At 55.6% G+C, this 17,675-nt stretch overlaps 1 protein-coding gene across 8 annotated transcripts in view; it reads right to left on the minus strand.

Moving 5' to 3' along the window:
- Window positions 1-4,725: 4,725 nt before the first annotated feature.
- Window positions 4,726-17,675, minus strand: part of FGD3 (FYVE, RhoGEF and PH domain containing 3) — a 79,870-nt gene continuing 66,920 nt past the window's right edge. For 5 of the 8 annotated variants that reach the window (XM_035301160.3, XM_078348494.1, XM_008993041.5 and 2 more), the window contains 4 exons: window positions 12,375-12,497; window positions 8,172-8,312; window positions 6,247-6,387; window positions 4,726-5,610 (listed from right to left, as the gene is read on the minus strand). In XM_035301160.3, coding sequence (XP_035157051.1) covers window positions 5,359-5,610; window positions 6,247-6,387; window positions 8,172-8,312; window positions 12,375-12,497 — 657 coding nt within the window. In that variant the 3' untranslated portion in view covers window positions 4,726-5,358. The remainder of the gene's footprint in view (window positions 5,611-6,246; window positions 6,388-8,171; window positions 8,313-12,374; window positions 12,498-17,675) is intronic. The other 3 variants (XM_035301163.3, XM_078348512.1, XM_035301192.3) reach the window with 2 other exon arrangements.

Raw genomic sequence — 17,675 nt, forward strand, 5'->3', positions numbered from 1 at the left:
GTGTGAATGATGTTGTGGGCAGGGAACAGCCTGGCCTCTTGTCTCAGCCAGCTGCTGCAGGGACCACTGGCTGCCCCTTGGGAATCATGACTGCTTCATCCTGGGGTGAGATGGAGGTCCTGAGGGGAATGGTGGAGGGGCCTGGACCATACCTGCCCAGTGCCTGGCGCTGCCTGCATGGATGTAGTATCGCAGCTTCAGAACCAACCACTGCTGGCCTTGCCTACACCCAGAAAGTAAGGTGTTTTGGGGTGGGCGTCTGAAGGAATGGGCTGTGGGGTCATGATGGAGCTGCCCCTGGGCACCAGCCGTGCCCAGAGTTCTCCCTGGATGTCCAAGGGATCGTCCAGAGGGAATTCGTCAGCAGAAGCAGAGCATGCAACCCCAAGGGGAGGTGAGCCCACCCTCCTTCCTGCACGCTCAGTGCCAGAACTAGCTGCTCAGAGTGGCTTGGATTCTGGGAAGTAGGAGATGCTCCTGGGGCAGCTGATGATAAGACAAAGTTCTGGAGGCCCCCATGGCTGCAGCGGGGGCAGGGCTGGAGCCACCTGAAGGCCTGGGCTCTGGCTTCTGGGGTAAGTCAGCCTCTTAGGCTGGGGATTGAGGGGGCCAGTGGCTTTTCAGAGGTCCTGTCCTGCTGCCGATCCTGCTGACTCTGTGGGATGGTGGGAGGCAGGCATAGCGGGAATTGGACTGACCCACATCCCAGTCTGCCTCTACCCATGTCCTGGGGGCCTGGAAGCTTGTCTGGATCTTAGTGTGACCACCTCTACAACAGGACCAACCATCTGAGAAGGAGCTGACTCTGATGTTCCCTGAGACCCAGGACTGTGGATGAGGCAGGAGAGAATTGCGCCTTTATGACCTCAGGCAGCCTCCACTTTCCCATCTATAAATGAGAATTTCAGACCCAAAGTGCTTAGGGCCCCTATGGCAGGGCAGGAGTCACTGAGCCTTTCCAAGGCTATGGGCAGGTATTCACCGAGCACCTACTGTAGACCAGACACTGCTGGAGGGGCTGCTTCCTGCCCTCTTGGAGCTTCTATTCTATGTGGGAAAAGAGAGATTAAACAAGAGAGCAAATGGCTAAACAAAAAAGTGGAGAGACTGGAGGGCTTTCTGCGGAGGCGGCACCTAAGCACAGTGAGTGCGGAGGAGGAGGCGGTGGCACCAAGCCCTGCAGGAAGAGCCCCCAGACCCAGGGAACAGCATGTGCCAAGGCCCTGATTGATGCGGTGGGGACGAAGACTGGCGGTTCTGAAGGCCAGGTAGCTGCAGCCTGGTGATGGGGCCGAAAGTGTGACAGTGCCTGGGGCTACAGGTGGTGTTTGGTCCCCTGTCTCAGAAATCCAAGTGATGCTCAGTGCACTTGCTTCCCTATGGGATGGGCACTCAAGAGGCTGGCCTTACCTTGTGGTGACCCAGGTTGAGCCCCCAGAGAGTCTGCTAGCAGTACCTGGTCCATGAGCAAATGGAAGAAGAGTAAATCAGGGGCCGGGTGCAGTGGCTCATACTCAAACCCAGGACCGTGGGAGGCCGAGGCGGGTAGATCACCTGAGGTCAGGAGTTCAAGACCAGCCTGGCCAACATGGTGAAACCCTGTTTCTACTAAAAACACAAAAATTAGCCAGGTGTGCCAGGCGTGGTGGTGCACACCAGTAATCCCAGTTACTCGGGAGGCTGAGGCAGAGGTTGCAGTGAGCTGATATTGCACCACTGCACTCCAAGCCTAGGTGACAGAGTGAGACTGTGTCTCAAAAAAAAAATAAAAAAGGTGAGGCCAGTCGTGGTGGCTCATGCCTGTAACCCCAGCACTTTAGGAGGCTAAGGCAGGTGATCACAAGGTCAGAAGACTGAGACCATCCTGACCAACATGGTGAAACCCCGTCTCTACTAAAATATAAAAAAATTAGCTGGGTGTGGTGTTGCAGGCTTGTAGTCGCAGCTACTCAGTAGGCTGAGGCAGGGGAATCTTTTGAAAACTCAGGTGGCGAAGAATGCTGTGAGCCAAGATCGTGCCACTGCACTACAGCTGGGTGACAGAGCAAGACTCCATCCCCTCAAAAAAAAAAAAGTGAATGGGGGAATCCTGGCCAGCCCCTCACTCACTATGTGACCTTGGAAAAGTGCACTTCCCTCTCTGGGTCTCAGTTTCACTACTGCCAAAATGTCTCCTGAGTCATAGTTCTCCTCTCAGGCAGCTGGGGAGCACTGGGCTTGTAGCAGACCCTCCTGGAAGCTCATTCATCTTCCCCAGGACAGGCAGGCTGCAGCCAGCATCCAGCTCTCGGCCTGGTGAGGTGGCGCGCCGGGTGGGGAACCTGCGTGTGGCAGAAGTGCACTCCTTCCCCTCCGCCTGGTTTGCTTTTTTTCCCCTTCTCTTGCACCTGTGAAAGGCTTTCTGCTTTCTGTGAAAGTCCACTGTGCTCCAACCTCAGCCCCTGGGCTGGTACCTGGAGCCCCCATCCTGCAGGCTGGGGTGCAGGGGAGCCTTGGAAGGGCCTCCAGCCCAGTCTGACTCCTGTGGTGATGGACTTCCCAGACTCTGTGCTGCCCCATTCAACGTCCTTCAGGCCCGAGACCCCAGGAGCCACTTCCCACTCAACCGTAGGCATCCCTTCTCCCCACCCAGGGGGTGGCCTCCTGTGCCTCTGGAAGGGGGTGGCCTTGGGGAGAAAGGGGAGGGAGGATGGTAAAGAGGCCAAAGGTCAGCATGTGTCCAGCGTGTGTCCAGGCTCCACCGATCCACGGATGGGCAGTGGGGAATCCATGGATCCAGGCCCTGGGTTGTGGGGTGGGAGGGCCAGGAAGTAGTGGGGAAAAGTGTGGCGAGAGGCCAGGCCCAGGCAGCACCGACACACTGGCATGGAGCCCTGCAGCAGCCTACTCCCCAGTAGCCTCTTGACTGGGTGTCCCACAGAAGAGGTCTTTCGGGACAGACCCTAGGAAGGCCAGCTCTGTAAGGGCGCAGCACACAGGCTCTGCGTGCCGGGGCCCCTCACTGCTCCTGTGTGAGTCTCAGCTTCCTCGTTTGGAAAAAGTGGAACAGCCTACAGCCACCAGTATGACAGCAAACAAGCTCCCATCAGGACTGGCCTCGCAGTGGAGTCTGGGGGCATGCCCCGCCCCGGGGGCCACAGTGATGCACCTTGTCCCTGCCTCCCAGAGGACGAGCCACGCTGGTGGGTGCGAGAGGACTTGTGGCTAGGGGACCTCGCCATGGGACCCCACAGCACAGTCTTTGGCTCCGACAGACCCTGCCGTGCTGGAATCACCATGCCTGGCAGGCCAAGTCCAGGTGCCTGTGCGCTCCGGAGCTGTGGGGTTCACAGGGGTGACCTCTCTATGGCTCAGTTTCCTCAGCTGTCAAGTGGGGACGTCCTGAGGTTGTGGTGAGATGGCAGAAATGGAACTACGGGAGCGGGCAGAGGACAGAGTCCTAACCCTTCAAAGAAGGGCCTCATGAGGGCTGCAGCGGGTGCTCAGCAGACGTGTACAAGGGAGTGGCTCTGGCACTTCCCTGTAGGGGACAAATGTGGGTCAGAGCTCAGCTCTGCAGGGGAGAAGGCAGGGTCAGTGGGCTGAGGTCTCCTCAAGGCCTCCTTCACTCCTTGTCCTTGCCCCAGCCCGAGCTGAGTGAGGGGCTTTGCTGCTTCCTTGGGCAGCAGCTGGAGCCAGGCCAGCCAGGTGTCTCTGTGCAGCTGGAAGAGTCTGATTCCATCTCATCTCGCCCTGGTGGGCACTATCTAACACGGAAGATGCACAGTGTTTAGCATCCCTGAGCCTCCGTTTCCTCAGTGTGAAGTGAGACCAGACACCCAACATGGAGAGCTGTGGCAGAGGCTCAGGTAGCCAGCAGGGGCTCCCTGCACAACAGCTGTGGTGGCACCCCAAGCACAGCCCAGCTAGAGCTCACGGGAGCTCACCCGTGCCCTGTCTCGGCTGTGCCTCCTCACCTTTGCCCCCATCTCAGCTGTCCCCCACTCACCTGTGCCCCCATCTCAGCTGTCCCCCACTCACCTGTGCCCCATCTCAGCTGCCCCCCCACTCACCTGTGCCCCATCTCAGCTTCCCTCCTTAACTATGCCCCCATCTCAGCTGTCCCCCACTCACCTGTGCCCCATCTCAGCTGTCCCCCACCCACCTGTGCCCCCATCTCATGTCGCCCTCACCTGTGCCCCCATCTCAGCTGTCCCTCACTCACCCATGCCCCCATCTCAGGTGTCCCCCCTTATCTGCGCCCCCATCTCAGCTGTCTCTCCCATCACCTGTGTCCCCCCTACCAGTGTGCCCCCCAACCTGTGACAAGTCTCCTATTCTGGCTTCCACTCCTGCCCTCTCACCCCCCCCAGGTAGGTGCCCCACGTCTTCCCAGGTGTCTCCACATGGATATTAGAGGGTTGGGGGTCGTGCAATGAGCACCCCCATCACTGGTCCCTAAATTCCCCCATTCTCTCCCAGTGCAAACAGCACCCCCGCCCCAGTGGCCTGTGCAAGGCCCCCACTGGCACCATGCTGAATGCCCTGCACCCACCCTCCCCATCTCTGCACCTGGCCGTCTTCACCTGCCACCTGCCCGTCTCCAGGCAGGACAACAGAAGCAGAACTGCTCTCCAGGCGAGGTGTGTGCCCAGTGTGATTCCATCACCCTTGTCCCCAACCCTTTATCAGCCAGCCCACCTTGCAGGGGGATCCCGCTGAGAGGCTGGGGAGAGAACACCGAGGTTGTGCCCACTGCTGGCGGCCAGCGTTTATTTATGCAGATGTGCCACCAGCATCAGGAACAGCCATAAATCTCATGCACCTGCCACCCAGTGGCTGGGGCAAGTCCCAGCAGAGTTTCTGAGCTTGATTATTCAGGAACCATGAGTCCAGCTAGGACAGGGCAGGTCCACCTCCCGGGGGCTGCAGGCAGAACCTCAGGAGAGGGCAGAGAAGGGAGGTGGGAAGCGAGTCACGATTCAGCTCACACGGTGTAGACAGGCTGGGCAGAGCCAGGGGTGGACCCCACTGCACAATGGCAGTATGTGGTGGTCCCTGGCAGTGCCCATGCTGCCGCCTTCTGCCTTCAGGGCCAGCATCACCACACGGCCCATTATTTGGCTGTCAGTCCCTGCTCGAGGCCACACTGCTAGGGCTGGAGGCCAGGCTCTTAGCCAAGACTTGCTGGGTGACCCTTGGCCAGTGGCTGTCCCTCTCTGGTCCTCAGTTTCCTTCCCTCCAAAGCCAAGTGTCCTGAGCTCTGGGCTGTTGGCCCACCCTCAGCAGTTCAGGGTGCTCTTCATGTGACCTCCGATGCCACCTCCCAGGACAGCACAGGCCCAATGTGGTGGTGCGCAGGGCAGTGGGAAGCTCAGCTCACGGAGCAGCTGTGCCCATAGGGACCTGAAGCTGCAGGGCCCCCGGGCTGTCCTGGGCCACGTCCCCATGGGCAGCAGTGCTCAGCGTCTCCAGCCACCGCTGCTGCAGCTCTGCAGAGGGGGCACTCAGGTACCAAGATTGCTTGCCTCGCTGCAGCTTCCACACATGGCCCGAGTCCAGCCACTTCTCAGGGTCCGGAACACTCAGTTTGCAGCCAGGGAGAGGGATGGTGAGGGGCAGCTGGCCGTCCTGCAGCAGAGAAGCAGTCAGTCAGCGGGGGCCTCGGGCTCATCCCAGTGACTCAGGCCCCTCCCAGGAAGCCACTCCCAGACCTTTGCAGTGCAAGGCAGGTGCTGAGCCTTAGGGGCCTGGTGGCTGTGCCTGCACTGCCCTTTGTTAATAGGAGAATGGTTGGTGGGGGGCCCACTGGTTCTCTCTGAGGGAGGATATGGGGAGGGGGGTGCCTTGCCTGCCTCACCAGACCCCCAGAGCTCCTTGGGCTGTCTGGCCCCTGGGGAGGTGAAGCAGGACAGGCCAGCTCCTGCGACAGAGCAGCAACTGGGGCTCCAAGGGGCCAGGCCAGGGCTGTGTGGGTTCCTGAGTCTCACCTGACAGGTTCTGTGGCTCTTGGCCACCCTCTGTGCCCCCTTGGCCTGCCCCTCCTTGCACCCTGGCTGGCTCTGGGGTCCACCCAAGTGTCAGTAGGTTCTGTCTCCTGTGATTGGAAAGCAGAGGGGCCCCTGGGCTGCTGGGGAAACTGAGGCCCAAGGTAACACTGCTCAAGCAGGTAGGCTCCAGCTGGTGGTGCAGGCCTGCTAGCTGGGGTACCTCAGGCCTGAGGCTCTGGGCAGCAGGCCTGAGGGCCTAGGGGGTGGGGAAACATACCTGGCTGTCTCCCTGCAGGTGCAGCACCTGGGGACTGGATGTGGGGATGGCGGCCCACACCTCACTCCAGGCTTCACCACTCTCTGACAGCTGCAGGGGGCCGCAGAGCAGGCTGGGCTGGGGGTCTGCAGTGGGCATCTTCTGGGGACACAGGTTAGGGGCACAGACACACAGGTTAGACAGAGTCTGGCCTGTAGTGGTCACGCCCTGCTCTGAGGAGGCTGGGGCAGGGCCAGGACCACTGCTTGGGAGGAGCTGGCTGTGGAGAAACGGCTGAGACCTGCACAGGGACTGGGACCAGGCTTGCCCGGCTTCCAAGGGTCACAAAGCCCGGGGGACGTAGGTGTGTATGGTATCAGGTGGGGTTTGCAGGCTGGGCCCTCTACGGGAGGGTGTTCACATGCTGGGTCAGGACACCATCAAAACCACGGGAAAACCCAACAGCAAGGACCTGAGGGTGGGTCATGCGACAGGGACTTGAAGCATTTCGGTCTACACACACCATATACGTGCACGTCCATGCACACCATACACACACACACACCCCCACACATACCACACACACACATACACCTCCCACATACACACACCACACACACCATACACACACCACATACACACACACCGCACACACACATACACCCCCCACACACACACACCACACACACACACACACACCCCATACACACACCACATACCCTCACACACACACACCACACACACACCCCACACACCACACACGCAGGCCCTTCCTCTCTTGTGCTGCTGTTGAAGCTATTGCACAGCTGAGGCTCCTGAACCATTTGGACGTGGCTTTGACACCCCCTGCCGGAGCTGGACCCCTCAGACCTGGGCCCCTTCGAGGCCAGAGTCCACCTTGCCCGGCTCTGGAGGCACGTGCAGCAAGGACCTGGGGCTCTCAGAACACACATCGGTATTTACATTTCGGGCATGAGGGAGCCCCGTGGCAGTGCAAGGTCCTTCCATCATCGAGATCATTCAGCGGTCAATTGTAATTGACTTACATCCTTGATTTCTTAGACCAAGGACCCAGGTCAGGGCTCCAACCACAGCTGTAAGTCAGAGCAGCTGGGACCCTGAAAACACACTGACTCAGGAAATCAATGGTAGACACTGGTGCTGTGAACCCGCAGAGTGGAGAGAAAGGGTGAGGCGCTTTTCTGGAAACTCCCATTTTCTTTTTCAGTTTTCCTGCAACCCGCCAAAATAGACTGTGTTCTTGAGGAAGGAAGGAAGGCAGAAAAGGCAGCAGCAACCCTCAGAAAGAGGAGTGGAGGAGGAAAAGAAGAGAAGTGGGAGGAGTGTGGGCAAGAAGACCATGGGGAGGAGGAGGGAGGGGAAGGAGGAGAAAGAAGGGGATGAGGAAAAAATGGGGAGGGGAAGGAGGAGCAAGAGGGGGAAGAGGGAGGAGGAGGAGAAGGGAAGAGGAGGGAGGAGGAGGAGGAGAAGGGGAGGAGGAGGGAGGAGGAGGAGGGAGAAAAGGAGGGAGGAAGAGGAGGGGCTCGTGCCTCCAGGGCCCTGCTCACCCTTTGAAGCTGGAGGTGAGTTAGGTCGAGACAAGGGCAGAGTTTCCCCTCAGGTGGGCCTCAAAGCCTGGACTTGAGGACAGCTCTAATCCATGCCCTCCAACCAGGTGACCAGGAATGACACTTGTTCCCATCTAACTCCTGGGTGCAAATGGCTGGTCCTGGGAAGCCAGTGGGCACACACGGTATCTTTGGAGTTCACCTGTGGCCACTCTGCACTGTTCCCAGCCTGGGGGGCCCACTGAGACACACCCACATCTGTCCTGGTCCCAGGGACACTCTGGAAGCAGAGGTAGCTGGAGCTGCTGGGGCATAGAAGCAGGTGTCTGGAGGCTCTGCTGCACCGCCAGGAGGGAAGCAGGAGCTGGGAGCACTCACCTCTGTGCTCTGCTTGGGCTCAGCCAGAGCCTCGGGGCTGGGGCTCTCAGGTGCCACTGGCTGCGTCAGGAAACAGTCTCTGCAGACACGGCTCTGCCGGCTGTTCTCAGCCTTGAACTCAGAGCATTTCCCACAGATGACCTGCCAGACAGACAGCACCTGTGACCCCAGCGCCCTGGACAGAGGACTATCCAGGAAAAGGCCAGAGGAGAGGTGGTGTGGGTGGTAGGAGAAGACTTAACACAGTGCCTGGAGGGGAATGGGCTTCTCCCTGTCTGAGGGCAGAGAGTAAGGCTGGCCCTGCTGGGCATCTGGTACTCGCCCTCCTGGCCTAGAGGGTCCAGAGGCCAGGAGTCTGTGTGCACGAGAGAAAGAATGGGAAGAGCCACCAAGCACACGGGAAGACGCCCCATCACAGGTCATCAGGGAAATGCAAATCTTAACCAGAAACCACCTGTCACCCCTGAGCATGGCTATTTTCCAAACAAACAACAACGAGAAGAAAGCAGTGTTGGCACAGATGTGGAGAAGCTGGAATCCTTGCACTGTTGGTGGGAAGCAGCTGGTGCAGCCTCTGCTGGAAGCAGTATGGCAGTTCCTCAAAATGTTTAAACACAGCGTTACCATATGATGCAACAGTTCCACTCTGGGTATGTACCCAAAACAACTGAAAGGAGACTCTGAAGGGGGTTTGTACATTCATGTCCATAGCAGCATTATTCACAACAGCCCAAAGCTGGAGGCAACCCGTGTCCATCTGCAGATGAATGGATGAGGAAGTCGTCATGGTCTATCTGTACAGTGGAATGTGATTGAGATGCACAGGGAGCATGGGAATTTAGTGAAGAAGTGCTCCTCCGTGACTTTTCCAGAGCACTTCCTACCTTGGACACTCCCAGCAGACCCCCATGGCCCCTTCCTCTGGCCCCTCCAATTGCATCCCATTGGTGTTCCTCTCTCTGCTTCGGTCTCCATCCCTCTTCTGGACCCTTCTCCTGGCACACAGAGGCTCCTGCTCTCTCAGGGCCACCCACACCCACTTGTGCATCTGCTTCCTCTGTTCCCTCCTGCCTCACATACTGAAGGTTGCAGAGGACTTGGAGGTCTTTGTTCAAACCTTGGGACATTCTAGCTTGAACATAACCCTGCGGGCACTGGCTGCTAAGGGACCATGGTGCTCAAACACTGAAGCTCATATTGAAGGCCTCAGGAGCCACAGCAAAGGGGAGAGTGCTCTCTTTAAGTAGACGGAAGGCACCCTCTTCTGGAGTCCTACTTTTATGGGAATTTTATTTTTGGAATTTTTCTTTTCTCTATCACTTCTGTGAGGAAGCAGGAATACTGGGCAAACCAAGGCAATGAAAACCAAGCTAAGCACCAGCAGGCTGACAGAGAGATGCAGTGACGTCACTGAGGGTGCCACACCACCTCTGCTGTGTGGGGAAGTCCAGGTTGGACATGAGGACATTCACCCCAAGGAAGGTTAACAGAAGCCACAGCTTCTGATCCTGAGTAGTAATGAAGCCTGGAGCCTGGAGCAGGGGCCTGGACATGTATTCTGAGGATGGCTCTTAAAGCAACAGATTCCCATCAGGTCTGAGTTAAATCCCTCAATTCTAAAGCACAGTATGGGCCCCAAAATGAGAATTCTTTTTTTTTTTTGGGTGGGGGGGCACAGAGTCTTGATCTGTCACCAGGCTGAAGTGCAATGGCACAATCTTGGCTCACTGAAATCTCCACCTGCTGTGTTCAAGCAATTCTCCTGCCTCAGCCTCCAGAGTAGCTGGGATCACAGGCATGCACCACCACACCCAGCTAATTTTTTGTATTTTTAGTAGAGATGGAGTTTCACCATGTTGACCAGGTTGGTCTTGAATTCCTGACCTCATGATCCACCTGCCTCAGCCACCCAAAGTGCTGGGGTTACAGGCGTGAGCCACTGCACCTGGCCGAGAATTCTTTAACAGGTACAGATCACATTTTCCACTTGCCTGCCCATCCATTCATCCATCCATCATCCATTCATCCATCCACCTACCCATCCATCCATCCACCCATTCATTATCCAGTTATCTATTTATCCATCCATCCACCCATTCATCTATCCATCCTCTACTATTTATCCTTCATCCACTCATCCATCCATACTTCTGTATGCCATCAAACTATTCATCTATTCATCCATCCATCTACTCTGCAGTCATCCCTCTATACTTCCTATATATCCACTTCCAATCATACTTCCATATGCCATTTAACTACCCACTTATCCATCCATCTCATCATCCATCCATCTCCTCATCCATCCATCCATCTCCTCATCCATTCATCTACTACCCACCATCCATCCATCCATCCATCCACCTCCTCATCCATTCATCCACTACCCACCATCCATCCATCCATCTCCCCATCCATCCATCTCTTCATCCATCCATCCATCTGTCCATCCATCTCCTCATCCATCCATCTCCTCATCCATTCATCCACTCCCCACCATCCATCCATCTCCCCATCCATCCATCCATCCATCTCCCCATTCATCCCTCCATCCATTTCAACCATCCATCCATCCATCCATCTCCTTATCCATTCATCCACTCCCCACCATCCATCCATCCATATCCTCATCCATCCATTCATCCATCCATTCATCTCCCATCCATCCATCCATTTGACCATCCATCCATATCCTCATCCATTCATCCACTCCCCTCCATCCATCCATCCATCCATCTCCTCATCCATCCATCCATTTCCTCATCCATTCATCCATCCATCTCCCCATCCAACCATCCATCTCCTCATCCAACTATCCATCTCCTCATCCATTCACTCATCCATCCATCCATCTATCTCCTCATCCATTCCCCACCCATCCACCCATCCACCATCTATCCATCTCCCCATCCATCCATCTCCTCATCCATCCATCCATCCATCTCCTCATCCATCCATCTCCCCATCCATCCATCCATCCATTTCCCCATCCATCCATCCATCTCCCCATCCATCCATCCATCTGTCCATCCATCCATCTCATCCATTCATCCACCCCCCACCATCCATACATCTATCCATCTCCTCATCCATCCATCCATCCATCTCCCCATTCATCCATCCATCTCCCCATCCATCCATCCATCTCCTCATCCATTCATCCACTCCCCACCCATCCATCCATCCATCCATCTCCCCATTCATCCATCCATCTCCCCATCCATCCATCCATCTCCTCATCCATTCATCCACTCCCCATCCATCCATCCATTCATCTCCTCATCCATTCATCCACTCCCCATCCATCCATCTATCCATCTCCCTATCCATCCATCCATCTCCCTATCCATCCATCCATCTCCCTATCCATCCATCCATCCGTCTCCCCATCCATCCATCCATCCGTGCATCCGTCTACCTGTCCAATCACCCACCTCTCCACTCATCTATCCTTCTACCCACCCATCCATCCATCCATCATCCATCCTTCCAAGACTCATCCACTTATTCCTCTCCCCTTGCTGCTCCCTGCCATGTCACAAAGGTGTGACAAGTAACACTAACCACTCCAGGCACAAGTTGCTGGCACCCTTTGGAAAAATACCTCCAAAGCATTCTGTGCTGAGATCCATTTGCTAACACAGATTCAACTTTAATCTCAACGTAAAGATACTTAAATTATCAGTTCCTTCCTCAGGGATACTTTTACATTCAATATTAAGCATTGAATTTTCTCCATTCTCAGGAGGAAGGGCTTTGGAGTGAGGGGAATAGAGATGTATGCACTTGGGGCACAAGTCGGAGGCACTGCCTTCAGCAGGCCTTCAGCACCACTGGAGTGCTGGGGCAAAGGCCAGCAGTAGAAGCTCCCAGCACAGCCACACTTCACCCGCCTCCAATACTCCTTGCAAGGAATGAGGAGTATCATCTCCTTGTTCTCAAGGTCACCCAGCTAGGGGTTCTGTGGTTCCAAATCTAGCACTTTTTCAATGACAGTGAGTATTTGTTAAGCACCAGAGCTGACCAGAGAAAAGTGATTAGATTCTACTTTGGACAGGACAATTTTTTCACTCAAGGGCATCTGTGTCCATAAGCCAGGATCTGGAAGCCCTTCTGCAGGGCTGGTGTGCTGCTGGTGAGGACTCAGCTGCTCTGTCAGAGCAGGGTGGCCCCCTGTCCCTGTTCCTCTCTCCCAGTACTCACCGCCCCACACAGCTTGCAGTGATGCTTCCTCTTGGTGATGGAGTTGAAGGTCTCACCGCAGCTCTTACAGCCCTGCTTCTCCTTGTCACGTCTGGTCTTACAGGATAGTTTTCTGGGCTCGAGCTACAAGGAGGCAAATAGGTGCCATCAGCTTCCGAGTCATGTGGGCACCCTGCCCCATATGGTGATGGAGGGGCTCTTGTGGCTGTAAAAGCAACACAGGCTCTAGGCAAAAAGTGAAACATGCAGAAGGGGATGAAGTGAAGAGCCAAGTCCACCGCGTCTCTTCCCCACCTCAGCCCCCAGCGGCTGCCCATGCCCACTGCACCAAGTAAAGATTGTAAGTCGATCAAGATCTTCATGTCTGGAACAACTTGACCAATAACTGTTTCTGGTGCATCTGAAAAACTACTGAAAGGAGCGACAGCTGGAGGAACACAGTGCTTACTAGGACGGGCAGGAGGCAGCATAGCCACGGCCTTCAGCCCTGGGGAGGGGGCATCCCTGCCTACGACCCGGACCATGTGGCCACACACCTGCTCTGTGCTGGGCACTGGGGGCGCATACCCTCTCGGCACATCACATGGATGAATACAGGTGTGCACCCACATGCCTGCATGTGCAGACAGCATGGCAACATGTTGGGGGAGGCCAGGTGCAGTGGCTTATGCCTGCAATCCTGGCACTCCGGGAGGCTGAGGCAGGTGGATCACTTGAGGTCAGGAGTAGACCAGCCTGGCCAACATGGTGAAACCCCATCTCTACTAAAAAAAAAAAAAAAAAATATATATATATATATATATATATATACACAAAAAATAGCCAGGTGTGGTGGCAGGTGCCTGTAATTCCAGCTCCTCATGAGGCTGAGGCAGAAGAATCGCTTCAATCCAGGAGGCAGAGGTTGCAGTGATGCAGTGAGTTGAGATCACGCCACTGCACTCCAGCCTGGGTGACAGAGCAAGGCTCTACCTCAAAAAACAATAAATAAGTAAATCCGGGAGGACATGTGAGGAAGCCATGAAGAGCAGAGACCAGGAGCAAGGGTTGTACTCCCCTGCGTCTCCTGTTGCTGCCTGAACTACGTACAGAGGAGGGGGGTGTGGAGGTAGGAGCAGGTATAGCCTGGGGCTGCCCAGCCCAGCCTTGGCTTCCCTGTCTGATTATGAACAGTGCAAGGTGGACAAACCCCAGGCTCCTGCCTGCTGTCAGTCATGAGACCCTGGATGGTCATCACCTCTCCTCCCTGAGCCGCAGTTTCCTTACCTATAAAAAGGGATGAGTGACTCCTTCCTGGGCCCTAAGCCTCATCACGGACCGAAAACCCTGACTGCATTTGGCAAGCTGCTAATTACCCTTTCATGTTACAATGGCCTATAACCCCTGGAAAGGCCCCATCATTTGATGAAATGACTTCTTGGGCTTTTGAAGCTTGGCTGGCATCCAGCATTTCCTCTCTGGGGAGGAAGCGCCTCCCTTGAGACACTTTGTCATGGACACAGAAAATCCCATTAAGAAGACTTTAGAGGGCTGGGTGCGGTGGCTCAAGCCTGTAATCCCAGCACTTTGGGAGGCCGAGGCAGGTGGATCACGAGGTCAAGAGATCGAGACCATGGTGAAACCCCGTCTCTACTAAAAATACAAAAAATTAGCTGGGCACGGTGGCGCATGCCTATAATCCCAGCTACTCAGGAGGCTGAGGCAGAAGAATTGCCTGAACCCAGGAGGCGGAGGTTGCGGTGAGCCGAGATGGCGCCATTGCACTCCAGCCTGGGTAAAAAGAGCGAAACTCCGTCTCAAAAAAAAGAAGAAGACTTTAGAAAAAGGCAAAGGTAAGTATGAGTTCCCCAGGGTGTCAGAGCTGGAGGTGCTGCTAGAAATGTTTATCTCAACCTCTCCAGTGCCCAGGCACGGTAGCTCACCCCTGTCATCCCAGCATTTGGCTACAGTATATCAAACTTAAACTTACTTCCTGAGCCCCAGTTTCTTCAGTCTATTTCCTGTAAGCCCCTTTACAAAGAGAAGCTACACCCAAGCCAGGAAGTTTTGCAAGGGGCCTTGCAGAATTCAAGCATTGAGTTGTTCTTAACAGAAACACGAAATGTCAGAGTCCAAAAGGTCTCTTAGGGCCTCAGACCCACCACGGGTGACACATGGACCCCTCCATGGTACCAGCGAGGCATCTAAGGGCACCCTTGACGGGGCAGTGCCAGGGCCTCTTAGGCACTGCCCCTCCCCACAATGTTGGAGCTGCCCCTCCTGGGATGAGGCCCTGCCCTGTGTCCACCCTCAGGGCTCCAGGGCAGGGCGGTCAGCAAGGAGCAGAGGCATCAGCCCAGCCACTGTCCTCCTGTTGGAACAGCCCCAGGTAGTGCCTGCACCCCACAGCCAGCGCCTCCTGCTGGGTCATTTCTAGCATCTGATGAAACTGACTTGGTTTCATCAGAACCACTGACTGGACTCTAATTCTGTGTGACTCAGCTTTGCCCCCAGTTCCTGGAGGGGACAGCTCCATTGGCCCTTGGTGGAGACCACTCTCTGGGTCAACGCTGGTGTGTTTTGGGCACTTAGGAGGATTAAGTTCCTTGGTCAGAAACTGAGAAAGCCACAGTTCTCCATCTTCCTGGAGAGACTTGGGCCCAGCTTTTCTGATATCACGACATCCACAACAAAAACCTGAGCTCCCTTCTTTGGGTCAACCTGCATGGTAGCTTCGTCCACACAGGGGTGTGTGCACGGCCATGGCCAAGAAACCATCCCTGGCTACTCAGGTGGGCCTCTTGCCCCTCAGCCACTGGGTCATGCCTACAAATTCAGCCGCACCTTGATGATGGGAGCTGGAGGGTTGACCTCCATGGGCCGCGGGCCTCAGCTCCAGGGGAGCTGGTGCAGAGCCAGGACTCACCCCGAGTGCTCAGCTCAGCTCTGTAGCTGGGAAGATTTGCCAGATAAAGGAAGCCAGTGGGACTCCCAGCGCTGCCTCAGCCATGGGCCACACTCGCTGCTCCAGAATTGTCCTCTGTCCCTTCACTGGGACGTCATCCCCCTTGGTCCTCAGAGGCCAAGCTCTGGCTGTGCACCCAGCCCCAAGGCAACCTGCCCTCCCGCATGGTTGTTCATTGCTCCTCCAGCCCCAGCTGCCCCCGATCCCTGGGCACGTCCTGTGCTATTCTCAGCTGCCATTCAGTGCCACCCCTGGGTGCCGTGGCAGGGGTCCGCCTTCTGAGGTCCCCAAGAGCAGGCAGTTCTGGGCTGAGGTGCACATCGGGACCACCATTCCATCCACTCTCCCACTCTCCAGCCTCTCTGGGTGCTCACCAGGAGAACAGTTTTTTGCTGTGAGGTCTGTGATGCCCATTCCCCACCTGGTGTGCTTGGAGACCCCGCTGTGGTCTTAAACATGAGAGAAACTGCAGAGGGAGCCCAGGCTGCCTCACACCTGTGTCTTTGGAGCAAGGCCCATTCAACAGAGGTGCTGGAGGCTGTGGCACAGCAAGTGAACATCCCTGTCACCCTCAAAGGAGCCAGCCCTGCCCTTGGGCTCCTGTGCCAAGCAGGCCAGGTGCTGGTGGGACCTGCAGGTGGGCCACTGAAGGGAGACCACAGACCAAGCCACACAGCTGGAAGTGCCAGACAGAATTTGCACAGGGGCACTGGTATCAGTTTGTTGGGGCTGCCAGGACAAAATATTACCTGGAGGTTGAAGTTTGAGATCAGGGTGTGGGGAGGGTTGGTTTTTCCTGAAGCCTCTCCTTGGCTTGGAGATGGCAGTTGCCTCCCTGTGTCCACACATGGTCTTCCCTGTATGTCTCCGTGTCCTCATCTCCTCTTATAAAGACACCAGTAAGAGTGAATCGGCCCAGCCTAAGACCTCATTTTAAATTAATGTCTCTTTACACGCCCTGTCTCCAAATACAGTCATATTCAGAGATTTTGGGTATTAAATTTTCAACATGTGAATTTGGAGGAGGACACAGTTCAGCCCATCCCAGCCTCCAATGCTTATGCCCAATCTGAGCCACCCCTTTCTTGCTCCCTCACCCTCAACCAGTTCAGTTCGCCTTTTTCTTTTTTTATTATTATTAGTTTTTGAGTTGGGATCTTGCTGTGTTGCTAGAGTGCAGTGGTGGGGTCACAACTCACTACAACTTCAACCTCCTAGGCTCAAGCGATCCTCCTACCTAAGCCCCTGAAATATCTGGGACAACATGCATGTGCAGCGGGACTGTGATCATGGATGCCTCCATAGGCCTGGCCCAGGGCCCAGGGCTGGACATGGAGGGTCACCGGGCAGAGGCCAGCCCAGTTCACTCCTTACGTGAGCTGTGCGGGTGGGAGGCAGCACTCCGTGCCAGGGTGTCACCATGGAAACTGTTGGGTACGCCTTCCCTGGCAATGGGATGCAGGGCTGATCAGGCAGTGCCTCACACACAGGTATGGGCTGTGCCGTCCGCACTGGGGCCCTTCGATTGTGCCTGCTGTGGGCAGCTCATACTTCTGTGGCTGCACTCATACGCTGAGTACACATTGCTTTTCCTAACTTTCCTAAATGCTCCAGAAAGGGGACTGAAGAGCTCTGTGGGTCTGGGGCACAGCCAGCCTCACACTTACAGTTTGGCAATACAAAAAGTTGCTGATGGGCGGATTCCCGTCATTGAGACATTTTTATCAGCGGCCCCTGAGGCAGGCTACGGGGCTTCATAGACTTGGACAGAGAAAATAGCAGGTATCAAGGCCCTGGGGCCTGGCAGGGCAAGGGGAGCCCAGGGCATCTCAGGGGAGGATGACCAGAAAGCCAGGTGAGGTCAGACAGAGAGATGAGGGAGAGGAGATTCTCTCCAAGGCAGCCAGGGGACCACTTCCCCCAGGATGCCTGCCCCGTGTCAGATTTCTCATTTCAGTGTTAATAAGATGTCCTGGCTGGGCGTGTTGGCTCATGCTTGTAATCCCAGCACTTTGGGAGGCTGAGGTGGGCAGATCATCTGAGGTCAGGAGTTCAAGACCAGCCTGACCAACATGGAGAAACCTCCTTTCTACTAAAAATACAAAAAAAATTAGCCAGGCATGGTAGCATATGTCTATAATCCCAGATACTTGGGAGGCTGAGGTAGGAGAATCACTTGAACCTAGGAGGTAGAAGTTGTGGTGAGCCAAGATCGTGCTATTGTACTCCAACCTGAGCAACAAGAGTGAAATTTCATCTCAAATAATAATAAGATGTCCCTTCAGGGTCTTAAGAGGTCCCTTCAGATATCTGCTCTGCAGAGGCCAGGTTGCTGTGTTTCACAAATCTGGGGTCTC

Source organism: Callithrix jacchus, chromosome 1 (genome assembly GCF_049354715.1).
Source record: "Callithrix jacchus isolate 240 chromosome 1, calJac240_pri, whole genome shotgun sequence".
Lineage (NCBI taxonomy): Eukaryota > Metazoa > Chordata > Mammalia > Primates > Cebidae > Callithrix > Callithrix jacchus.